We start from the raw sequence: 27,538 nt of genomic DNA, 5'->3' as shown, positions 1-27,538 counted from the left end.
AAAACAGTATGGAGGTTCCTCAAAAAACTAAAAAATAGAACTACACTACAACCTGGCAATTGCGCTACTAGGTATTTATCCAAGGGATACAGGTGTGCTGTTTCAAAGGAAAACATGCACCCCAAAGTTTATAGCAGTACTATCAACAATGGCCAAAGTATGGAAAGAGCCCAAATGCCCATCAACAGATGAATGGATAAAGATATGGTATATATATATACAATGGAGCAATCAAAAAGAATGAAATCTTGCAACTACATGGATGGAACTGGAGGGTATTATGCTAAGCGAAATTAGTCAGAGAAAGACAAATATCATATGACTTCACGCATATGAGGAATTTAAGATACAAAACAGATGAACATAAGGGAAGGGAAGCAAAAATAATATTAAAAACAGGGAGGAGGACAAAACATAAGAGACTCTTAAACATAGAGAACAAACAGAGTGTTGCTGGAGGGGTTGTGGGAGGGCAGGAGCGCTAAATGGGTAAAGGGCATTAAGGAACCTATTCCTGAAATCACTGTTGCACTATATGCTAACTTAGATGTAAATTAAAAAATTAAATAAACTAATTAATAAATAATAAAATAAAAATAATATCTGAAATGAAAATGCCATAGGATAAGATTCATAACATATAAGACACCACAAAGAAAGAAAACCCGCAAACTTGAAAAAATAGCAAAAGACTCTATCCAAACTGAAACAATGACAGAAAAGACTGGAGGGGAACAAAAGGAATAGAACATTAGCAACCTGTGGAACAATATTAAGTATCTCAACACACACACATAATCCAAGGCCCAGAAATGAGGGAGTGGAAATAAAAATTTGAAAACACTGGGCAAAAATCTGAAAACTATTTGAAAGACAAATTTGAGCAGTTCAATAACAACTAAGGAAAACAAGCTTAAAGAAATCACACTAGAGCACTGCTGAAAGCCAGTGATAGAGAAAATCTTAAAAGTAGAAAAGTAGCAAAAAAAAAAAAAAGAAAAAAGAAAAGTAGCAGAGTACAAGTGTCACAATATATGCCAAAGAACAAAGCTAATTATGACAGCAGACATCCTATAAAAAATTCATGCAATCCACAGTCACTGTGGTATAGCATCTTACTTTTTTCTTTAAGTTTTATTTATGTAATCTCTAAACCCAACGTGGGGCTCAAATTCACAACCCCAAGATTAAGAGTCGCATACTGTTCCAAGTGAGCCAGCCAGGTACCCCAACTTGTTTGCAAAGCATCTTTAAAGTAATAAAAGGAAAAAAAAACAAAACTCCTTATCAAATCAGAATCCTGTAAGACTGTAACAAAACTATCAGCCAACCAAAGTGACTGAATAGACATTTACAGAACACTCCACCAGCAAAAGAATAAAAACTCTACTTGAGTGCACAGAAAGTATTCACCAAGATTAACCATATTCTGGGCCACAAAATAAGTCTCAATAAACTAAAATAAGGATGGAAATCATATAAAGTATGTTCTCAGACTACAGTGAAATTAAACTAGAAACCAATAAAAGAAACATACTGGGAAAATCCTCAAGTTTTTGGAAATTAAATGACACACTTTTTATTAACTCATAGATCAAAGAAAGTCACAAAGAAACTAGAAAATATTTGAAAAAATGAAAATAGAAATAATATCAAAATATGCGGGATCTAACTGTACAGTGTTTAGTATAAAAGCTAGTGTATTTATATGCATACTTTGCACTATAAAAATATATAGGATAAAAATTTGTAATATATAAATTAGAAAACAAGATCTGCAAGCAATACTAATCTAAACTTCCACCTTAAAAAACTAAAAAGGGCAAATTAAACCCAAAGTAAGTAGATAGGAAGAAATAATAAAGAGAACATAATGAAATATGAAAAGAAAAACCAATGAAACAAAAAGACCAACAAAATTCAACATCTATTCACTAGAAACATTTTCAGCAAACTAAGAAAAGAGACAACTTCTTCAACACAGATATCCTCATACTTACTAAGCATTGGCCATGAGTACTACTCACTACATCCTGAGTCCTGTGAGTCCTTCTAGCTAATCACCAAACCTCAAGGTCATCCTGGGGACACTTGACAAAAGTAGACAAAATATACGAGATAACTGTTTTTAACTACTGAACAAGAGGTACTGAGACTTCAATCCCTGACATGAAGAAAAATATATGAGGTGAGTCCCATAAATGCACCACACTGGAGCAGTTTCTCAACCATTATGCACTGAGATAATGCCCAGGTAAAAAATGGCAGTGTCAAGAGCTGAGGAAGGAAGCAACAAACAGAATTCCAGACTGCTGAAACAGCTAGAATTTGTAGCAGGGTACAAGAGAAGAGAGAACTATAAAGAGGGAGAAAAGAAACTTGCATGAGGAGTCACCATGGGTTCTTGGCCATACACTGAGCTGGATCTGTGTTAGTCAAGACTTTGACACCTAGCAGAAATCACTTGCTGTGGGTCTGAGAACGGAATCATAAAGAGCTGGGAAACACTGCAGTTTTAGCTCAGAGTGAAAAGCCATACTGGGCATACTGCTGAGATCCTAAAAAGGTTATACCTTAGGAGTACAGTCCACATTCTAAGACTAAGTTCAAAATAAAAATAGAATTGCCCTAACAAAGAATAAAATCAAGCCTGATAGGACAAAATAATCTGCCAATAAATTAATCACCTGTCAGAACAAAATTCAAATTCTTCAAAGGAAGACAACATACCCAGAACTCCTGAGGTGGATCATGCAAACACAGAGCATATAATAAAAAATTACTATATATATTAAAAAGCAAAAAAAGTGACTTGTAATCAAGAAAAAAGTAAATTCAATAATTCAACAGAAACAGACCCTAAATGACACCTGATGTTGGAATTAGTAAAAAAAAATTTTAATGCAGATGTTATAAATATGTTCAAAGACTTCTATAAATAGAAGATGATGTGATAACAAGGATACAGACAGGGCATCTCAGTAGTGACTTAGAAACTGTAATAAAGAATCAAAAATTTTAGAACTGAAAAATATAATGCACAAAAAGTTCATTGGATGGGCCAAACAGCATTATTGGTGACTGCAGAAATAATTAGTGAAAGAAAATATACAAAGCTATAGTAATCAAAGAAAAAAAAGATTAGTGAATCTTAAGACATATCAATACAAATGTTCTACTTTAATCAGCATAATTTTAATTATGAATTTTAATTATTTAATTAAAATAAAATTTTAATTACAAAAAAAAAAGCAGGGCCTCAGTAACCCATGGAAAATATCATACAATCTAACAAAGGTATAACTGGAGTCTCAGAGGGAAGAAAGAGAGAATGGGGCAGAAAAATATTTTAAGAAACAATGACTAAAAACTTCCCAATCCAGTGATAGATATAAAACTTGCAAATATTACTGCAGAGTATATACAAAGAGAACCACTCTTAGGCACATTGTATACCTGCTGCTGGAAACTAAAGATACAGAAAAAAAATCTTTAAACTAGCAGAGGGAAAAAAGATGGCATTACATACAGAATAACTACACTATTGACAACTGACGTCTCACCAAAAACAAAAGCCAGAAGACAAATTAACGTTATCTTTAAAGTGCTGGAATGGGAAAATGGTCAACTCAGCATTCTACACCTAGAGAAAATATCCTTCAAAAATGAGTTAAAAAAAAAAACCTGAAAAATATGAAAATACATTTTCAGATAAACCAGTTTGAGAAAATTCACCTCCACTACCTGCATTATATCAAACACTAAAGGAAGCTCCTCAGTCTGAGTGGAAAGATACCAGATGGAACCTCACATATAAAGGAAGGAATGTATAAGACTGGAAATGGTAAAACAACTCAATATATCTAAAATGAACTCACTGTGTACTTTTCTTCCTAGCCTACCTACCAGAGACCTTCTATTATTACTCTTCTAACCCTTCATCAGATCTTAATGAACAAGATTACTATTTACTTAGATAAGTTAGAAATTTAGGTACTATCTTCAAATCTTCCTTTCTCTACACTTTCATCAAATCCTATTGAGCTTATCTCATTCATCCCTTCAAATATGTCTACCTCTCTTCATCATCATAGCCACTATATTAATTCAAGCTCTGATTTATTCCAAAATTACTCCAAAACTTTCCAAACTACTTTTTTCTCCCAATAATCTCCTCAAAATGCCAACTGCTTTTACCAAAGAAGAAAAAAAAGAAGAAAACAAAATCAAAACTATGTGTCACAGTATATAGTTTAAATGATCTGGTCCCTACTTATTTCTCCAGCTCACATCTTTCCAATATCCATATTACATTCTGCAGTTTCCTGACAGAACCATAACCTCTTTCACTGTCAGGCTTTTCCACATCCTATTCTCTCTGCCTAAATCACTTTTGCTCAATCTTTACCCAACTAATTCACATCCAGCTTTAGAACTCTGCTCATGTGGTTTCATTGGAGTTTCACACCTTATCCTTTCTCTCCCAACTCTGAGTAAAGTAACCCTCAAACATAATAACCTGTGAGTTTTATACCTTTTTATTCTAACTGATGCTTTTAATAGATTTGTTTTATTTTTCAAAATTTGTTCAACAGAGTTATGTTATTAAACTTACCTGACAAGTTGCTGACAAATTTGACATCCTGGAAGGCATCTATAAAACAAGGTAAATTATTTATTTCTTAAAAGTTAAAAAAAATAGTTTAAACTATATAAAATCTATGTAATAGTACAAAACAAAGCAAAATTACATACTTAGTTTAATTTTTCAGTACATATCATAGGTCATTTATACCTTGATATATATATTCAAATAACTATTTTTTTAACTCACATAGTTTCCACTTTTTTTTTTAATTTTAGAAAGAGAGAAAGCACCAGTGGGGGAGAGAGTCAGAGAGGGGGAGAGAGAGAATCTTAAGCAGGTTCCACCCTCAGCGTGGAGCCCGATGCAGGACTCAATCCCACAACCCTGGGATGAGGACCCGAACTGAAATCAAGACTCAGATGCTCAACTGACTGAGCCACCCACGCGTCCCTCCACATTTTTTAAATTGTAGTTGACATACAATGTTAGTTTCAGATATACAACATAGTGATTCAACAATTCTATACATTAGTCAGTGCTCACCAAGATAAGTACAGTCACTATCTGCCACCATACAATGTTATTATAGTATTATTAACTATATTCCTTATGCTGTACTTTCCTCTCATTATTTATTTTACAACTTAAATTTGTACCTCTTACTTCCCTTCACCTATTTTACCCAACGCCTCACCCTCCTAATATTTAAAATAGCTTCCATTATTTTAAATACAATTAGTTGTGACAAAAACCAGAAACTATAAGAGAAAAAGACTGATAGATTTAACTACATAAAAATACACTTTATTATGTGGCAAAAATATGTCACTCATAAAGTCTAAAAAGAAACTGAGGAAAAAATAATTGCAGGCAAAAGGTTAGTTTCCCTACTATATAAAGAGTTTCACCAAATCTACATAAAAAAGGAAAATATATGGATACTTCATGGTAAAAACACATATGAAAAGGTATTTGATTAGAAAAGATTTTTTAACCTTTAAGACAGTATCTTGGAAAGAACAGAGATATGTAGACTCATGTTGGTGGGAGTATAAACTGATACAATCTCTATGGACGGCAATTTGGTAATACCCATCAAAATGAAAAAAATGTAAACTCCTCAAATTCTAATACCAATACTAAAAGTATAGGCTAAAAAATATTTGTAGCAATATACAAGGTTGTTCATTCATTACAGCATTTTTTTTCTAATAGCAAAAAGAAAAACAGAATAGCTAAAATGTTCGTTAACAAGGGACTACTAAAACAAATTATAATCCAGATATATAATTTAAAAGGATGAAACAATTAAGAAAAGTGGTTACTGCCAAAATAATAAACACAGTGGGTTAAATGGTATGTAATTAAAAGGGGAGAGGAAGGAGTAAATACACATCGGCTAGGACATGCAAAGACCATGCAAAGACAGTATCTGGTTATCTCTGAAAGGTATTCCAAGAATTAGTAACATTGGTTTTCTTTAGGAAAGGGAACTTATAGTTAAGGCACAGTGGTAGAAAGGAGCCTTTCACTTATAAATTTTTATATCTTATAAACCCATGTATTAAACCTATTTATATGAACAACTGGGTGGCTCAGTAAGTTAAGCATCCGACTTTGGCTCAGGTCATGATCTCACTGTTCATGGGTTCGAGCCCATGTCAGGCTCTGTGCTGACAGCTCAGAGTCTGGAGCCTGCTTCAGATTCTGTGTCTGCCTCTCCCCCACTTGCACTCTCTCTCACTCTCTCTCAAAAATCAACATTAAAAAAAAATTTTTTTTAATTAAACCTATTCATAAAAAAACTAATTTTAAAACTCAACTAGTGTAGGGGTGCCTGGATGGCTCAGTCGGTTAAGCGTCTGACTTTGGCTCAGGTCATGATCTCGCAGTTTGTGAGTTCAAGCTCCACATCAGGCTCTGTAAGGACAAGCTCGGAGCCTGAAGCCTACTTCGGATTCTGTGTCTCCCTTTCTGTCTGCCCTCCCCTGTTCGTGCTCTGTCACTCTCCCTCTCGAAAATAAAAATTAAAAATTAAAAATAAATAAATAAATAAATAAACCTTAAACAAAATTTCAACTAGTATAGAAGGAAATGACCAGCTATCACTGTTTAAAAATTATGCCTCATATGGATGGCTAAAGCCAAAGATACTTAATAACAAAATGAGACTTAACACCTAATGAGTACTTTTATTGTTTCTACTGCAAAATGAAATTAATGAATTTATAGGAAATAAACTCCATATTAATAATATAATCTACTTTTTTAATAAATCAAAAACATAATTTCCTCCCAAAGAAAGAACAATGTCTTACTTTGAAATGACACACTGAACTAAGGAGATCTAAATTCTAATCCCACCTTTATGAATTATTAGTCATGTGACCTGGGAAATGTCACTTCTGCTCTCTGGTTAAGAAATGTAGTATTACATTGTAACAAAACATCTATAATAATTAGAAAGAAATTCAAATTGATTCAAAAAATAATGACTGGAAGAGACATTAAGATGATCTGTTTTGGGGTGCCTGAGTGGCTTAGTCAGTTAAGCATCCAACTCTTGATTTCGGCACAGGTTGTGATCTCATGGTCATGAAAATAGAGCCCTGTGTCAGCGATTCTCTCTCCCCCTCTCTCTTTGCCCTTACCCTGCACATATGCATATACTCTCTCTCTCTCTCAAAAAAGAAAAAAAAAATAATGTTTTAATTATCTAAAAGACATTTACAGAACCTACAAAAAATTGAATATAAAAAGATAAAAAATGTTTTCTCAAAAATCAAATAAATGCAAATTTAAAACATACATTATTTTCTACTTAACACTTTTTCTTGAAGATAATGAAAAATGTTACTCTAATCAATATTTAATAAAGTAAGCATTCTTGTCACTACTGGTAATAATATATATTGCTTTAATCCTTTTAGAAAGTCTTTTGGCATTACATACCCTAAGAGGGGGAAAAAACCTTAAATACAGGGGTGCCTGGGTGGCTCAGTCAGTTGAGCGTCCGACTTTGGCTCAGGTCATGATCTCACGGTTTGTGAGTTCAAGCCCCACTTTGGGGTCTGTGCTGACAGCTTGGGACCTGGAGCCTGCTTTGGATTCTGTGTCTCCCTCTCCCTCTGCTCCTCCCCTGCTCACACTCTGTCTCTCTCTCAAAAATAAATAAAGATTTAAAAAAATTAAAGGAAAACAAAATTGACAAAACCTGTTTATTCTGACTGATTTGTGGTAAGAAAAGAAATTAAAAAAAAAAAAAACCTTAAATACAAAAAAAGTTTTATCCTCTAAGGTCTTCATTATGGCCTAATTTTACTTTATAATGGCTAAGAATTGAAAACCACCCAAATCTGCCCAACAGTGGAACAGGTATGCGAATTATGGCATATACACTAACAGAATATTAGTATTACCATTCTTATAAAATATCTGCAATATCAAAAAATATATTACTATAACATTTTGTTAAAGAGCATATACCGTATTTTACAGACTAAATGTAGCAGTATTTTAAAACAAAACCTACTGAAGAAATATTAAAAGTAAATGCACCAAAATGTTATTAATAATGACTGCCTTGACATACTGAAACTCTGAGTACTGAACCAACTTTCTGATTCTCAAAAGTTTTCAAAATTTATCATGTACATGGCTCTTCTAACAGATACTTGTTTAAGAGAGACATATATTCAAATAGAGTTTTCTCACTGTCAAAGAGAAATGTTGAATTCAAACAGCAGGTTTATGAAATGTAACAAACAGAAGGTTTAGAAATTCCATTCAACAAATATTTACTAAATACCCACTATGAACAATAACACTGACAGATGCTATAATTTAAAATACACCAGTTAATAAAAAATTACCCATTTCCCTATTTTTCTAAAAAGTTTTATTATTGATGTATAGTTGACATACCACTGTTATATAAGTTTCAGGTATACAACACAGTGACCAACTATACTGAAAATGCATACCACAGTAAATTGTCCCATTATTATAATATTACTGACTATACTCCTTATGCTGTACTTTTTTTTATCTCTGTGACTTATTCATTTTATTCATTTATTTCATGCATCTCCCCACCACACCCCTCACCCTCCACCCCATCTACTCTGGAAACTACCAATTTGTTCTCTGTATTTATAAGTCTATTTTTATCTGTTCTGGTTTTCAGAGTCCATATATGAGTAAAATCATATGGTATTTGTCTTTCTCTGCCTTACTTATTTCTCTTAGCATAATACCCTCAAGGTCCATCCATGTTGTTACAAATAGCAAGATTCCATTCTTCTTTATGACTAAGTAATATTCCACTGTATGTGTATACACACACCACACACCCACACACCCACACAGTATCTTCTTTATTTACCTATTGATGAACACTTATGATGCTTCCACAGCTGGGCTACTGTAAATAAGGCTGCAAGAAATACAGGAGTGCATATATCTTTTTTAATCAGTGTTTTTGTTTTCTTTGGGTACTAAGTAGTGGAATTCTTGATCAAATGGTATTCCTATTTTTAATTTTTGAGGACCACCACACTTTCATGGTCACTGTATCAAATTACATTCCCACAAACAGTGCAAAACGGTTCCCTTTTCTCCACATCTTTGCCACCACTTTTTATTTTTTGTCATTCTGATACTAGCCATTCTGACTAGTAGGAGATGAGGATAGCTCATTGATTTTTTTTTTCTTTCCATTGAGGCTTTGATTTTCATTTCCCTGATGATTAGTGACGTTGAGCATCTTTTCATGTATCTGTTGGCCATCTGTATGTCTTCTCTGGGACAATGTCTATTTGGGTCTTCTGCCTAATTTTAATCAGACCATTTTTTTTTGCTGTTGAGTTATAGACGTTCTTTATACATTTAGGACACTAACCTCTTACCAGATATATCATTTGCAAATATCTTCTCCCACTCAGTAAGTTGCCTTTTGTTTTATTAATGGCTTCCTTTGATGTGGAAAAGCCTTTCATTTTTGTATAATCCTAATAGCTTATTACTGCTTTTGTTTCCCTTGCTTGAGGAGACATTTCCATAAAAATGTTGCTAAGGCATATATACAAGAGATTACTTGCTTATTTTCTTCTAGGAGTTTAATGATTTCAGGTCTCACATTTAAGTCTTTAATCCATTTTGAGTTTATTTTTGTTTATGGCATAAGAAAGCAGTCCAGTTTTATTCTTTGCATGTAGCTGTCCATTTCTCTCAACACTATTTGATGAAGAAATGGCTTTTTTCCCCACTGTATATTTTTGCTATCTTTCTCACAGATTAATTGACCATATAAGCATGGGTTATTTCCGGGCTCTCTATCCTATTCCATTAACCTCTATTTTTGTGCCAGTACCATACTGTCTTGATTACTATAGTTTTGTAGTATATCTTGAAATCTGGGATTGTGCTAACCTTCAGCTTTGTTCTTCTTTCTCAAGATTGCTTTGGCTATATAGGGTCTTCTGTGGTTTCATATAAATTTTAGGTTGATTTATTATAGTTCTGAATTTGGCTATGTTTTGATAAGAGTCATATATCAAATGGAAGTAAAAGTTGCAGAGAAGTTAACTGAGCAGAGAAGAAGATTTGGCAGGAGATGAGAAAGGTAAGAAGATTCAAAATTCTTTCTCAACTAATTTTTCCTAAGTGCCTGTAAAGAGAGGTTCTCTGTATGCTAGGAACCTCTCTGCATGACAGGAAATAACTCTATCTTTGATTTGCCCTTTTAAACTTTTTTCTATTTTTATGCCTCAAAAAAAAATTATGAAAAATGTTACTTCAGTAAATACCTCAATAGGTCAACTTTTTCTTGAATTTTAACTAGCACCTTTACTTTAAAAATTTTCTATTACCAAAACCATTTTAAAGACCAAAAAGTCAATTAGAGATGCCTATAACCTCTGACAACAGGTTTTCTAGGAGATGCTGAGTTCTATCTACATTTTGGCAAACAAATACAGCAACTATTAGGTTTGCATTGGTTTCTTTAGCATGAACCATAGTGTTGGGTACTCAAAAGATGTTTAATAAATACATACACATTTTTAAGTTCTCATTATCAGTGAATCAGTTAAAAATGAGTCTTAACTGCCCAACTTTGTAACATACTAGTATGATCTGGGGGAGTACAGGGATGGGGGAATACTCTGAAGAAGTAAACATCATTAAGAACTCCAGGGTGCCTGTGTGGCTCAGTTGTGAAACATGTGACTTCAGCTCAGGTCAGGATCTCATCATTTGTGAGTTAGAGTTGCACACATCAGGTGAGCTTGAGCCCTGCACTGGGTGAGCACAAGCCCTGCTTTGGGTAAAACATGAGCCCCGCTTTGGCTGAGCCCCAGTTCTCTGTGTCTCTCTCTGCCTCTCATGGGATCCTCTGACCCTTGCTCACTAGCCCCCTCTGTATCTCTCAAAAATACAAAAAATAAGAACTCCAGAATACTGATATTGTGCTAAGGATATCTCCTTCTCTCAATCTTAAATAATTAACAGCATGCATAAAAGTTAACAATAATTATAACTATTTTACTAATTTTGGCTTTTATCTGTACTGACAGCTCAGAGCCTGGAGCCTGGAGCCTACTTCTGATTCTGTGTCTCCCCCTCTCTCTCTGCCCCACCCCTGCTCATGCTGTCTCTCTCTCAAAAATAAATAAGCATTAAAAATAATAATAATTTGGTTTTTAATAAATAAACTCCAATATAATTTACATCTAAATTTCTAGAAGAACCCAAGAAACAAAGGTATGCTTACCTGTGAGGGTCTTTGGAACTTGGTATAATATATACACATTCCCTCTTCGTCAAAGTGCTTTCTATCCAGGATTTCTGGGACTGAAACAAAAAGTTTTAAAAGATGGTTTATAAATTAACCCACCAATACTACAGTAAAATAGTGTAATGATAAATATATAAAAACAAATAATTCCATACTATTTAATTTTTTTCCCAATCCAGTAAATATTTACCGTTAAGTATATAGTAAAGGCTTACTGAAGATAGCATACCTAAAATATCAGAATGAGTCCATTCAAGTCCATTGTTATTTGGATTACTAAATCAACATGCTGTGAAGATACTATTGCTTCATATAATGTGAGAAGGAAAATCAAGTTTGAGATTCCCACTATGGGCCAAAAACCTCAAGAGGGGGCAGTATGATCCTGGGAAATGGATCATTTAAAAGCCAATTAAAAGTGACCGTCATTAAAAGATATCAAACAAATCCTAAAAGAAAAATATCAGGAAAAATAGAGACTAAACTTCAATAGAGATAGGGCAAGTTATTACATGATTACAGATGTCTGATTCACCAGATTGCTGTAACAATCTTAAATCTGAATAACCAAATCAATAGTCTCAAAATATATAAAGTGAAAATTTAACAGGGAAAATAAGACAAATTTAGGATCACAGTGGAAGATTAAAAAATTCCATCAATTACTGTAAAATTTGAAATAATTTTTAAAATTTAAAAGATATTTTATTTTGGAGAAAGAGGGAGTATGAGTGGGGGAGAGGGGCAGAGGGAAAGAAAGACAGTATCTTAAGCAGACTCCACATACAGCATGGAGCCCAATGCGAGGCTCAATCCCACAAACCATGAGATCATGACCTGAGCCTAAATCAAGAGTCAGATGCTTGACCAATTAAGCCACCCACACACCCCTAAACGATTTTTTTTAATTAATTTTTTATATCACTACTTAAGCTTCTCCCTGGATCCTTAGACTCTTAGACTCTGGATCCTTATCCTGCTACTGGCGACTGATTACAAAAGGATGAGGCATTATGTACTGGGACAGACAAAACTCTATACATTATAATAGATTAAAGACCATTGGTTCCATCCTCCATGTAATATATCAGTATTAACAGGACAGTCCAAAAAGGAAGAGCCCATGTTCTAAAAGGAAACTTCTAGGAGAAGAAACATAAGACAAAATTATGATGGGTGAAGTTTTGCAGGGTCCTCTCAAATCCTTCAGGTACCCTAACGATAAAACTTAGTCTGTCCCCCAATGCTAATTCTGGTACCAAAATCCTGTCTCTCCATCCAAAATGTCCATCTCCTAGGTCAATGGTTCTTTATTTAAATATACTCACTTAGGTAGGAGCAAATTATACCATAATCTCCTGGTTATAAAAAAAACACAGGATGACCGCTAGAAGTCAGGGCACTGAATCAGCAAAATATCTTACATTCTAAAACTCACTTAGCATAATCCCTCCACCATTCCCTAACTACTCCATAACTATTCCATAATAGAACTAGACAAAAACAAAACAATGACCTCTAGTTTCACTTTAAAACCCTGACCACAGAGGCACCTGGGTGTCTCAGTTGGTTAGGCAACTGACTTCGGCTCAGGTCATGATCTCACAGTTCATGAGTTCGAGCCCCGCGTCGGGCTCTGTGCTGACAGCTCAGAGCCTGGAGCCTACTTCAGATTCTGTGTCTTCCCCTCTCTCTACCCCTCCCCTGCTCATGCTCTGTGTCTGTCTCTCAATAACAAATAAACGTTAAAAAAAAAAAAAAACTCTGACCACAAACCTCAAATGCTCCTTAATGATGCCCAATAATCGCACAATATTTCTCTGGTCCATTTTCTCATTCTCCTGTATGATTTCACAGTATTTCCTTCTTTCCTCAAACCTCTAACCCTCCTTTCCCATTCTTAATCACAAAAGATGACCTCACTTCCCATTTAACTGAGCAAATTTAAGCAACAAGAACATGTACAACTTCCATCACATCTAGCCACTAATGAGCCCATATATTCTGCTTTCCTTCCTGTGACTATGTTTACTTCTATTTAAGTCCAACCACTCCTCTTGCATCCTAGGTCCCACACACCTCACGAAGTAAAGGTCACTCTCTACCAATTAATTTTTTTTTGTCCTTTATTAACTCATTCCCATCAACATGCAACATGCTACCAACTCTCATTTTAAAAAACAAACACAACAAACTTTTGTTTGACCCCACCTTCTCCTCAAGTTAACACTCCATATTTCTGCCTCCACCTACAGTACAGATCACAGGTAAAAGTTTTTCCCTCTTTTCTTTTCCTCCCATGCTTTCTAAACCCCACTCCAGTCAGACTTTCAAGCCAACCATTCTTTCTCTAGATCCAAAAATCAATTTTCAGGACTCATCTTCACTGATATATCAGCAGCATTTAACAAAGCTGATCATTCTCACCTACTTAAAACATCTTCATGAGTTAGTTTGGTTTTCTTCTCTTCACTGCTCACTCCTTCTACCTCCTTTGCTGATTCCTCCCTTTATCTCTCCAATCTTTGGAGTTATTTTTCCCAATTATATTCACTCACATCCAGTTTATTATCAATAACTAGATGACTCCCAAATTTATATTTCTACACTAGCTCCTTCCCTAAACTCCATGCTCATATATTCAACTGCCTACTCAACAGCTTTACTCTGATGTCCAAGAGGCATCTCAAACTTAAGATGGGGTATCTGGGTGGCTGAGTTGGGTAAGTGTCCGTCTCTTGGTTTCAGCTCAGGTCATGATCTCATGGTTCATGAGATCAAGCCCCGTGTCGGGCTCTGTGCTGATAGCATGGAACTTGCTGGGCATTCTCTCTCTACCTCTGTCTCTGGCCCTCCCCTGTGTGCATGCTCTCTCAAAATAAACAAACAAACAAACAAACAAGACGGCCTAAACTGAACTCACCTTTCATTGAAACACTTATTTCTTAGTCTTTCCCATCTCAGTAAATGGCAACTCTATTCTTCCAGTTCTATTTTTTAAGGCAAAAATCTCAGTGACATTCTTGATTTCCTCTTTATCTACTTCCCCTATAAAACCCCATGAGCAAAATTGTCAGGTTGCCTTCAAAACACATCCAGAATCCAGCCCCTTCTCACATCTTCACTGCTACTATTCTGATCCAAGCCATTACCACCTTTTTTTGCCTGGCTTACCAGAAATCACTCTATCACCCTTGCTACTTTACAGTCTATTCCTCAAGAGAGATAATCGTTTAAAAATATGTCATTATGTCACTTCTCTCTCAAGACTCTCCAATGCCTTCACGTCTTACTCAAGAGTGTTATAAAAGCCAAAGTCCTTACAATAGCCTTTAAGGTCCTAGTGCTTTGCATCTCTGCATCCTGCTTCATTACTTTGATTCTATCACCTCCTTCAAGTATTTGAGCAAATGTCACTTTCTCAGTGAGGCTTACACTATTTAAAAATGCAATTTCCAACACCATCCCTCACAGTCTTACGGAACTACAAAGTAATAGGGCCATCATCCCCAGGATCACATTTAAAGCACTGTCCTGAGAACCAAAAGATCTGACCATGTCAGTTTAAACTACTAGTATATTATTCCTAATCTAGACCTTTCTCCCACTCCACAACCATACACTGAAACTAAGGCAGAGCACATGTAACTGAAAAGACAAGACATTTCATGGAATTTCTGCTTGTAACTTAAAAAAAATATTTGGTAGTGCTACTCTAACATATGATGATGTGAGGCTGAACTTCTACCAAAACCAACTTAACCTGCTGCTTAAAACTCATGAAATTTTCATTATGCTATTATTAAGAAACACAGGATTCAGGAGTAGTGCTGAAATTACATTGTGATTTGCTTAAAGTCTGCATCTCTTAGGGGCACCTGGGTGGCTCAGCTGGTTAAGCATCTGACAGGCTCAGGTCATGATCACGGCTCGTGAGTTCGAGCCCCACGTCGGGCTCTGCTGACAGCTCAGAGTCTGGAGCCTGCTTTGGACTCTGTGTCTCCCTTACTCTCTGCACCTCCCCTGCCCCTCTCAAAAATAAACATTAAAAATATATATAAAGTTTGCATCTCTTAGACAAATTGGAAATGGTTTGTAAAAAAAGAAAAGGCAGGTTAGTGATTGTACTTATTGCTATACGCTTATTGCTTGTTCACTTATTAATATAATTCAGATACAGATAATATGGGAAAGTTTGGTCATTTTAAACATAAACTTACTATCACCCAGCAATTCCACTCTGAAGTATCTTTCCAAGAAAAAGAAAAACATGTCCACACACAGACTTGTATCTGAATGTTCACAGAAGCAATATTCGTAACAGGCAACAAAATAAAATATTTATATAATAGTATACTACTTAGTAAGAGGGACAAGCTAAGGATAACATGCAACATTGCTACACCTCAAAAACATTACACTAAGTGAAAAAAGGCACATAAGATTATGTAACTGCATTTGCATGAAATTTCTAGAAAAAGACAAAAACATAGGAACTGTTAAGTTTAGTAAATGCCTGGGGCTAAGAGTAAGAGGAGTGATAAACTGCAAACACATACTAGGAAACTTTGGGAGAGGAGAGAAGTGTGCTAAAACTGTATTGTGGTGGTTATAAAACTAAATTTACTAAAAGCCATCAAACTTGTATACTTACAGAGGGCGAATTTTAGAGTATGTGCATTATACCACAATAAAGCTACTTGAAAGGCAGGGGAGGGTTAAGAAACATATAAAAACAGAATGAAGAGAACAAATGTATGTTTAATCAGAGTTCCAGAAGGAGAAAAGGGAAAGAATGGGCAAAGGCAATGTTTAAAGCAATGGTAAGAATTTCCCAAAACTGATGAAAAACGATTTGCAGATTCTGAAAACCCAACATGAAGATAAAGAAAAAAGTTATTAAAAGACAATAAATTCAGAATAAGTTAGAGGTAAAATATTCCAGCAATGATCTTCTATTACAGTTACAAGTTTATAAAACACCTCAAGCCATATGTTTTCAAATACAAAGTGGTTGTTTTGCTGTGTTTTGCTTTGTTTTTAGTAATCTCTATACCCAACATGGGGCTCCAATTCACAAACTCCAGATCAAGAGTCACATGCGTTTCTGACTGAGCCAGCCAGGCATCCCTGACAGTGGTGTTTACAATTTGCTTTGTATAACAAATGAAGATCAAAGGAGTACAAACCCATGGGGGCAGGGGTCTTTCTAGGCTCAACCAGAAATAAAGACACCACCCCCCCAAAAGACTCTCATAATCCCATAGCTACATTTGGCATAGCCTCTTATAAAAACAGATTGGGGTGGGGCGCCTGGGTGGCTCAGGGTGTTAAGCGATGGACTCTTGATTTCGTCTCAGTTCATGATGTCATGGTAGTGAGATCAAGTCCCAAGTTAAGTACTGCATAAGCCCAGGGCCTGCTTAGGGTTCTCTCCTTCTGTCCTTCTCCCACTCACACATGAGCGCTCACTCGCTCTCCAAATAAGTGAACATTAAAAAAGGGGGGGGGGGGGTGTGCCTGGGTGGCTCAGCCGGTTGAGCATGTGACTTCAGCTCAGGTCATGATCTCACAGTTTGTGAGTTCAAGTCCCACATGGAGCTCCACACTGACAGTATGGAGCCTGCTTGGGAATCTCTCTCCCTCTCTCGCTGCCCCTCCCCCACTCATGCTCTCTCACACTCAAAATAAATAAACTTAAAAAAAAAAAAAAAGACTGGAGTCACAGACTACCAACAAGGCAGCATCAACTATTCTTGTTTGGTGGGAGTCTCTGGATCAAACATGCAACAGACAGCTTAAGTGCAAGGTGACAAGATACACACTGAGCAGGTACAGGATCTGCCCTTGCCTCATAAACCTCAAAAGCCAGTATCTCTTGTTAACAGCTTCATAGATGACAAAGTCCCCCACAAAGGAAATGCCCAGTACAGGAGTCACTGAACAAAGGGATACCCAAAGCTATGACTTACTTCTCTATTAGCCAATATTTTTGGTTTCCCAATTCATATAAATTTACCCATATGTCACAATAAAAAATGTTGCCTAAAAACACAGTTGACATTGTATCTTTTGTAAACCCTTTGCCCAAAGTGCATATAACAAGAGGTAACTTTAATTAGTAGATAGTGCGTTTTTCAGGCACTGTTCTAAATGTTTTATATGCATTAACTCATCCTATTCTCACAGTAATCCTATGAATTGGGTGCTATTAGTATTCCCTCATTATAGATGCACAAACTAGTCAGACACAGAAGTTAAGAAACTGCCCAGAGTCACACAGCTAATTGTTTGCCCTGACTCCAAAACCTCTACTGACTTTTCAAGAGAAATTTAAGATAAGCATTTCAAGATCACTTGATGATATGCTTTAAATAAGCCACTGAGTAAAAATACATTAATTACTTTAAAAGGGGAATGCCTAGGTGATCATTTTGTGTATAATTTTCTGAACAGGATTGCTTCTTGGCCCTTTGACTAAGATCAAGGGTAATTTTCTGAACATGGAGTGGGGGGGCGGTGAAGAACAGAAGGGCTTAACATACTTCTCCCAAAAGGTATTGTTAATTACTAACTACTGCTAACCAGTATTAGCTTTCCCCCTATTCTGTTCCTAGCCTGCCTAAAGCAACTTCAGCTATAGTTATTCAAACAGGGTTGGGATAGGGGCAGATTCCAACAATTTGGACTGCTCTACAGCAATGAACTAATGGCCCAGTTAAGTCTAAATGCTGGTTTGCAAAACTTTGGGTATGTACCCATTGAAATACTCACAAAAATGAGTCACAGGTATATACTTTTCATAGCTATGCCTTCCTAACTAAATGTTAATAAAAATATTTCACATTTTTATTTAAGAGATGGTTCTATATGGAAAATAAGGAATCCCAAGTAGAATTTAACATTAAGAAATGATCAGAGCTCTGGATAGGAAGATTAATTAATTAGGGAGACAAATAAAAGTAAACTAGAGCCACCAGTATTTGTGGGAGGGGCAATGGGGTTCTGGACTAGTAAAGGAATGGATACAAGAGACAATTTCCAAACCCTTTACTTTAGCATGATGCCTTGTTTTTTTTTTTTAATTTTTTTAATGTTTATTTTTGAGACAGAGAGAGAGAGAGAGTGACCACTACTGGGGGAGGGGCAGAGAGAGAGAGAAGAAGACACAGAATCCAAAGCAGGCTCCAGGCTCCAGGCTGTAAGCAGAGAGCCCTAAGCGGGGCTGGAACTCACAAACCTCAAGATCTTGACCTGAGGTGAAGTTGGACGCTTAACTGACGAGCCATCTAGGCTTCCCTGCACGATGCCTTTTTTAACAAAACTACAGAATGATTATTAATATAGTCCTGGTTTCCCATCTTTTCTTCAAATTCACTTCTACCATTATTTTTCAACAAACGTGTGCAACTTACTGGGCCCCTAATGAACACCTCTTCTCTTAAACTGATGTTCCTTCAATTTCAGACTTAGAGAAGTATGGCTATACTCTAAATGGGGAATCAGCAAATAGTGATGGTAAATGTTTTAGGCTTTTAGACCACATACTGTCTCTGTCATATATTGTTTTGTTTTTTAAACTTTAAAAAATGTAAAAACTGGGGCCCCTGGGTGGCTCAGTCAGTTAAGCATCTGACTTGGGCTCAGGTCATGATCTCACCATTCACGAGTTTAAGCCCCGTGTCAGGCTTGGTGCTTATAGCTCAGAGCCTGGAGCCAGCTTCAGATTCTGTGTCTCCCTCTCTCTCTGCCCCACTTGCACTCTGTCTCTCAAAAATAAACATTAAAAAAAATTTTTTTTTAATGTAAGAACCATTCTTACCTCAAAGCCATACAAAACAGGCCTTGGCCATATTTGGCCCACATGGCATAGTATACCAAGCCATACTCTGAATCCCACAAATATATGGACTTACACGTTCCTACTGAGTCCATTCAATCCAAAAAGCATGTGCCAAGCCCTTCAAATTATTCTCCTACACTGTTTCTTGGACATTAATATCCCTTCTACCCAGTTCTACAATCCCAATAGATCCTCGTATTAAGAGTTGCTTTTCAATGAGGGGGGAAAAAAAAAGGTGGGACTGAAGAATTTTAAATGTTCATTAACAAAGTTATTTTTCCTGTAGGAATTTCAAAAGAAAAACACTTAAAATAATCATATATTTATAGATGTTGTGTCATCTATAAATATATATAAATCATATATAAGTCCTATATAAATAAAATAAATGAAATAAATAAAAAATACAATAAATCATATACAAATTGTATATATATAAAACAATAAAACCTAAACATCACTGAGCAAAAAAATCTAGTACTTTGAGTAGATATACTAGTTTTTTTCCAGAAATAATGGTCTTTTCCAATCACCATCAACCTAAGACACTTCAGGCACTTTTAGTATTCATTTTGTAACTACTCAAAATAGGAGTGCTACTGAATTTTAGGACATAACACAAATCTTGCTCACAAATTAGTTTCATTTTATCATTCTTTTTCTAAACAGATAGCCAGGGGCGCCTGGGTAGCTCAGTTGGTTGAAAGACCACTCTTGATTTGGGCTCAGGTCATCCCAGGGACATGGGGATCGAGCCCCACGTCGGCTCCACACTCAACATGGAATCTGTTTAAGATTCTCTCTCTCCCTCTCCCCCACTCATGCACACACTCTTTCTCTCTCTGAAATAAAAAAAAAATAAAAAATAAAAAAATAAACAGCCAGTGCTATCCTTTCAAAACCTCAAACTTTCCACAGTAGTTTCTAATTGGCATATCCATCCAAAACTTTAGTGAAACTGTTTGCTAAGTAACTTAAATCATGTCACTCTTGATGCTCACAAATTTTGACCAAATTTTGTGTCTGTAGGGACATCAATGACATTAGTATGTTTCAAGACTATCTCTTATAGCTTCCCCTAACTTTAATATTCACCAATTTTATTTCAAGGGCTTGCGGTCTTCTCACTTTGTGTAGCTGTCAAATGTAAATATATGCTCTCCACACAAAGCATTCCTGTGCATGGCCCTCATTTATTACATTAGGGACTGGCCTCAGACACCTGAGAGTCACATACCCCCAGGTGATGGTTATAAATCCCTCCCAACGATAGGTTTATGCAAGTTTTGGAATTCTGAGTTTCTTCCCTGCCATCACATACCCAATGAAATGTGCATGGATTTTAAACATATATTAATTTCTATTTTTATACTTCTCTTCTCCTTGTTTTGCTGGGCTGCATTACTGAATTTTACCAAGAGGTGGCACACTATGAACACAAACCAGAAAATTCCTAAACTTAAATGTTTTAGGTAAAGTAAAAACTATAATCACAGAATGTCAGCACTAGAAATTAACTTAAAAATCACTTCGTGATATTCAGTAGTGAAAGAGCAGAAATTCTGGAGTCTGAGTAACTGGAGTTAGAATTATAGCTTTGTTGTTTACTATCCATGCAACCTTAGGCAAGTTTCTGACGTTGTGACCTAATAACAATACCTATCTTATAATGTTGCTCTGAAGATAAAACAAAATGATCCACGCGAGGCGTTTCAGCAGAATGCCTAACACACTGTCAAATCTCAACAATGCTTCAAAATTCTTTAAGTTATAAATTCTTCCTGTCTACCAGCAATAAGGGGCACATACATTATAAATAAACCCTCTAACCTCATCCACTGTCTCCATAAATTAGTACCAGCATATCTCCTTCCTGCCTACATGCTAATGGTAAAAATTGGGGGAAAAAATTAAAGACCGCTTTTTTCTACTTCAAGGCAACAACTGGAAATCAATCTACTTTTAAAACTAAATACATTCTATGATTCTATATATTAATATTAAAAAGGAGCTGCTAGCTATGTTAGCTCTAGCAGACTAACCCTCCCACAAATAACAGCCATAAACTTTGGACAAAATAAAAACAAAAACAAGCAAACAAACAAACAAAAAAACAACTAGTTTACATACTAAAGACCCAAAAGCAGGCAGAAATTGAATGGAGTCTATTAAAAATGAAAGGACAGCACTAAATGAGTTTCCCAGTTTTTAAGGCTTTTCTGTAACAGGCCCCACTCCATACCTACTGAACATCTAAAACTCCAATGGAAATCCCAGAGTCTTACTGGCTTAAAAAAACAAAATATCAAGTTCAAGGTGACAAAAGCAGTTGGAAAGCGATGGGAAAAGTCCTTCAAAGGAGAAAGTCACATAAAGGGTGCCCCAACCTATGGTCGACCCACGAAAAATGTATACACAGTACAGACTCCAAGCAGCCCAATTAAGAATAAAAGAACTGAACGGACACTTTGGCTGCCCACAATGAGACAGAGTATGGAATCTGAGTACAGTCAAGTAAATCAACTACTATCTTAATCTATTCTGAGTGCCATAACAAATACTATAAGCTAGGTGGCTTAAGCAACCAAAATTCACTTTCTCACAGTTATAGAAACTGTAATCCAACATCAATCAAGGTTCCAACAGGGTTCATGTCTGATAAAGACTCTCTCCTTGGGCTGCAGACAGCTATCTTCTCACTGTGTCTTCACATGGTACAGGGCAAGCTCTCTGGTGTCTCTTCTTATAAGGGCCTTACCCTCATGACCTCATCTAACCCTAATTACCTCCCAAAGACCCCATGTCCAAATGCCATCACACTGGAGGTTAGGGCTTTAACAAAGAATTTAGGGGAGAGTGGCACAAACACTGAGTTCATAACAACTACTTTAAAAAGAATCAAGTCTTCAGAAGGGGTATAACAGAACTCAGAGTCTAAAAGGTAACATTCACAGTGTCTATTACACAATTCAAAGTGACGAGACTTAAGAAGAAATAGGAAAATGTGACCCACACTCAAAAAAAAAAATTAAAAAGGGGTCTACATACTAATAAAATGCATATACTTAAAAATTAAATGACGTTACAGACCTAGAAATTCTGAGTTATGTGAAACATTTGTACACAGGTCAATATCCCTGCCAACAATGGCACAGACAGTGACAAAGAAAAATTAAGGCTAGCCTAAAGCAAAATGTTGAAATAGGCTGGCACTCTGACTTCCTCTATCTTTCTCCCTCTATCTAGAGCCCAACTCATTTGACCTTCTGGCATTCTTAAAGGCCATTACTCTAGAGTTCTGCTCTTATTCTTAATTGGCTCCCAACTACTTAACTAATTCACTAATAATTAGGTATCACTGGTAATTCAGATGTGAATTCTCTGAGAGGATCTTAAAGACACTACTGAAAAGTCTCTGTGGAATAACAAACAGTTGGTGAAGTTTTATATATTAAAAAAATTAAACTGAATCAAATTCCGACTATAACTATGTTTGTAAAGAGAGTCTTATTATATCCAACCTTATTTTCTGTTTTGCTTTCCTGCTGACCTCATGGAGATTGCTACTCTGGTTGTTTAACAGTCCAATATTACCCTAGACTTATGAAACAGAAAATGTTTGATGAAGAACTGTGAGCAGTTGCCATCACACTATATCTTGGGAGTCTACGGTACTAAATAAATGAAGACAAGGCACAATTGAGTCTAAAATGTGGCCAACCTGAATCTAGCTCAAAGAGTAGTAATTTTTTCCTTATGTATTCTAGAAAGAGTCTTACCTAGAGTAATTCATTTTAATATAAAGAATTATTAATAAAATGAAAAGAGATCGAAACTCATCCAGATAAAAAAGATAATAAGCATGTTGGCCAAGGGCCACCTGGATGGCTCAGTTGGTTAAGCATCGAACTTCAGCTCAGGACATAATCTCATGGTTTGTGGGTTTGAGCCCATATGGGGCTTTGCACTGACAGTGTGAGGAGCCTGCCTGGGATTCTCTCTCTCTTCCTTTCTTTCGGCCACCACCCCACCCCCCATGAACTTAAAAAAAAAATAAGCATGTTGGCCAAAAAAACTTTTAATTTTTTGTTATTTTTTTTTAAAGAGAGAGAGAGAGCACGAATGGGGAAGAAGGGCAGAGGGAGAGGGAGCAGAGAAAATCTCAACCAGGCTCCACACTCAGCACAGAGCCTGACATGGGGCTCAATCCCACAACCCTGGGTTCATGACCTGAGCTGAAAGCAAGAGCTGGATGCTCAACCAACTGAGCCACCCACGTGCCCTCAAATTTTTAATTGTTTATGCCAAGTTATTTTACCTAGACACCTAAGAGTGCTAAAAAAACAAAATAAATATACCGACACAGGAACAGACAAACAGAACAATGGAACAAGTTGCTTGGAAACAAAAACTTACCTTGAAGGAAACTTTTGTTGTATGATGGAGAGAACAATATGAATTAGGAGAAGATATGATTTATTCTGTGTACATGAACTATCACACTAAATCCAAAAATGAATACTACATGGATTAAAGTCAAAATGTGAAAAGCAAAACTTTAAAATTTCTACCAAAAAAAAAAAATAGAATAACTTTATGACCTCAGGAAAATAAAAGGCACATGCTATAAAGAAAATACTGATGGGGCACCTGGCTGGCTCAGTTGGAAGAGCATGAGACTCTTGGTCTCAGAGTTGTGAGTTTGAGCCCCCCATTGAGTGCAGAAATTATTTAAATAAACTTTTTTTTTTTAAAAAAGGAGAAAATACAGATAAATTATAACACTAACATTAAAAACCAAAGTACATCAGGGCACCTGGGTGGCTCAGTCAGTTGAGCATCTGACTCCAGGTTAGGTCATGGTCTTGTGGTTGGTGGGTTCAAGCCAACGTCAGGCTCCGAGCTGATGGCTCAGAGCCTGGAGCCTGCTTCAGACTGCTTCAGATTCTGTGTCTCCCTCTCTCTGTGTCCCTTCACCATTGTGCTTGGTCCCCCCATCTCTCTCTCTCTCTCAAAAATAATAAACATCTGGGTCGCCTGGGCGGCTCAGTCGGTTGGGCATCTGACTTCGGCTCAGGTCATGATATTGTGGTCTGTGACTTCAAGCTCTGCATTGGGCCCTGTGCTGACAGCTCTGAGCCTGGAGCCTGCTTCAGATTCTGATTCTGAGTCTCCCTCTCTCACTGCCCCTCCCCCACTCACTCCCTCAAAAAAAAAATGAATAAACGGTAAAATTTTTTTTAAATATAAACATTTAAAAAAATGTACATCAACAACCTAAAATATTGGAACGATACAGAGAAGATTAGCATGGCCCCTGCGCAAGGATGACACGCAAATTCGTGAAGCGTTCCATATTTAAAAAAAAAAAAACAACAAAAAAAAAACAACCTAAAATAAGTAAATAGCTTACCACTAACCAAGTAAAAAGTTAAGAAATTTTTACTCTACTAGCCTTTTCTACAGGCTAGAAAAGATATTTGTAGCCATAAAGTACCACCCAAAAATATGCAGAATACATAAAGAACTTCTACAAGTAAATAAGAAAAAAATAATCCAATAGAAAAATGAGCAAAGACTATAAATAGGCAATTCATCAGAGACAAGGAAACCATAGCCAAAAACTCATAACCTGAAATAATACTCAGTATTAGTAATCAGTAATATGCAAATTAAAACAATGAGGAACTACTTCACATTCATGAGTCTGGCAAAATAAAAGAATCTAATCAACGAAGTGTGGCAAAGATGTTGGCAGAATTGGAAATTCTCATATACTTTATAGGGAGTATAAACCACACAACTACTTTGGTCAACACTTTGGCAATTATCTCTAAAGTTGAAAATGCACCCACCCTACGATTTACCAATTCTACTTCTAGATATATGCATCTTAGAAAAATTCTCACACTTGTACATTAGATGATACATACATGCACCATTATTTGTAAAAAAAAAAAAAAAAAAAAAAAAAGGAAATAACCCAAATGCCAAACAACAGTAAAATGGATAGTATATTCTATAATGGAATAGTAAACAGCAGTTAAAAGAGGTGAACTAAAAAGCTGCTCTGAGCATGCACGGGGAGGATATCTTACAGAGAAGTAGTAATGTTAACTTTGAATGAGAACAAAGATAAAAAAAAAAGTAAATAAAAACAAAATGAAAGTGGTGACCTAGACCTAGACCTGTATTATTAATATGAATAAACCTCCAAAACCTAATGTTGATTTAAAAAACCAACAAATTCCATGGGGCACCTGGGTAGCTCAGTTGGCTGGGCTTCCGACTTCAGCTCAGGTCATGATCTCACTGTCTGTGGGTTCAAGCCCCGCATCAGGCTTTGTGCTGTCAGCTCAAAGCCTGGAGCCTGCTTCAGATTCTGTGTGTCCCTCTCTCTCTGCCCCTCCCCTGCTCACACACTGTTTCTCTCTTTCTCTCAAAAATAAATACAGACTTAAAAAAAAATTTTTTTTAAAGTCCATAAAGGGGCACCTGGGTGGCTCAGTCAGTTGAGCGTCCAACTTCAGCTCAGGTCATGGTCTTGCAGTTCGTGAGTTCGAGTCCCACAGTGGGCTCTGTGCTAACAGCTCAGAGCCTGAAGGCTGCCTCAGATTCTGTGTGTGTGTCTCTCTGTCCCCTTCCCCTGCTCATGCTCTAAATAAATGTTAAAAAAAATTTTTTTTAAAAAGTCCATAAAAAGATGTACGTAATTCCATATATATAAAACTACCAGGGACTACTATGTGTTATAATTCTATAATACATAGACAATACTACATATATACAACATATATAAGATATATAATACATATTTACAACTACAAAAAGCAAGCAAAGGAACAAGAGGAGACAGTTATGTCTGCAGAAGTGGAAAGTGGAATGGGATTTTGATGAAGTACTTGGAAGTTTCAATTTTACCTCCAATATTTTATTTCTCAAGCTGGGCGGTAAGTACATAGACTGCTATTACATTATGATCACACTTTTATCGATCTGAATTCCACAACAAAAAACAATTACCAAAGAATTCAAATGGTATACATTTATTTAAAAATATTATGTACCTGTAATCAAACAGTACAATTTAAATTCTTCACTTTTATTCCTGTCTCCTTGTTACCTAATATTTTTCCCAAAGCAACAGAATCTGTTGAATTAAATGGATCCATCACATTAATCTAATTCAATGACCACTGATATACTTTCAGATGATGCCACAAAAGTTAATCTGAAAAAGACAAATCTAAAGAAAACATTAGGACATTCTCTATTACAAAACTCCAGCCTTCATATTGTGAGTAAACCCTACCAATCTATTCCCTATCTCTGAGTATTTGTTGATACACTTATGTTAGATTTTCACAGTTTTTATGAAAGAGTTCTACCCATCACAGAAATCTACTTAATGAATTTCCAATCTACTAAGGATTCCTTCTGACTAGTAAATCTCTGCACTTCGACAATGTATACAATGTATACGATGCATACAACTGAATTCTGAATAATTTATCTTAAGGATATTACATAGAAATTTGGTAATAAAGAAAATTCTAAGTTTTACAGCATATGAAGAAAAAATATGGTAAATAAATTTTTTTAAGGTAACACATTCTTCATGACCTTAACTTTTGAAGTACCTGGGTGACTCAGTCAGTTAAGCATCCAACTCCTGATTTCCACTTAGATCATGGTCTCATGGTTTGTGAGTTCAAGCCCCACATCAGGCTCTGCAATGACAGTGCAGAGCCTGCTTGGGATTCTTCTCTCTCTCTCTCTCTCTCTCTCTCTCTCTCTGTCTCTCTGTCCCTACCCTGCTCGTGCGTTTTCTCTCTCAAAATAAATAAACTTTTAAAAAAATGACCTTGGGGCGCCTGGGTGGCGCAGTCGGTTAAGCGTCCGACTTCAGCCAGGTCACGATCTCGCGGTCCGTGAGTTCGAGCCCCGCGTCGGGCTCTGTGCTGACTGCTCAGAGCCTGGAGCTTGTTTCCAATTCTGTGTCTCCCTCTCTCTCTGCCCCTCCCCCGTTCATGCTCTGTCTCTCTCTGTCCCAAAAATAAATAAACGTTGAAAAAAAAAATTTTAAAAAATGACCTTAACTTTTTACTTAACATAACACCTGCCATCTTAGATCTCACAAATATACATGTCTCTGAGTATCAAGGTCCTTCTCCAAGTGCATAATTTGGTGAGTCAATTATCTACTGTACCACTTACTGGCCTAATGACCTTTGGTTGAGTGATTTTGCCAATCTGTTCCTTCCATAAATAATGGAGAAAAAGTGCCTACTTCAAGAATTTTTTTTGAGAG

The 27,538-nt window shown here is 36.2% G+C and overlaps 1 protein-coding gene and 1 pseudogene across 2 annotated transcripts in view; one reads left to right on the top strand and one right to left on the bottom strand.

Moving 5' to 3' along the window:
- Nucleotides 1–27,538, bottom strand: part of TRPM7 (transient receptor potential cation channel subfamily M member 7) — a 123,184-nt gene that overhangs the window by 89,687 nt on the left and 5,959 nt on the right. For both annotated transcript variants that reach the window (XM_047075116.1, XM_047075115.1), the window contains exons 2-3: nucleotides 11,361–11,440; nucleotides 4,616–4,654 (exon numbers count right to left, since the gene is read on the bottom strand). In XM_047075116.1, coding sequence (XP_046931072.1) covers nucleotides 4,616–4,654; nucleotides 11,361–11,440 — 119 coding nt within the window. The remainder of the gene's footprint in view (nucleotides 1–4,615; nucleotides 4,655–11,360; nucleotides 11,441–27,538) is intronic.
- LOC124508977 (uncharacterized) lies at nucleotides 24,492–24,589 on the top strand (annotated as a pseudogene).

This window comes from Lynx rufus, unplaced genomic scaffold, assembly GCF_022079265.1.
Source record: "Lynx rufus isolate CCGP_SWC_20201006 ecotype Redwood Valley unplaced genomic scaffold, mLynRuf1.p SCAF_13, whole genome shotgun sequence".
NCBI lineage: Eukaryota > Metazoa > Chordata > Mammalia > Carnivora > Felidae > Lynx > Lynx rufus.
Note: the sequence above shows the minus strand (reverse complement) of the source record. Positions and strands in the feature narration are given on the sequence as shown.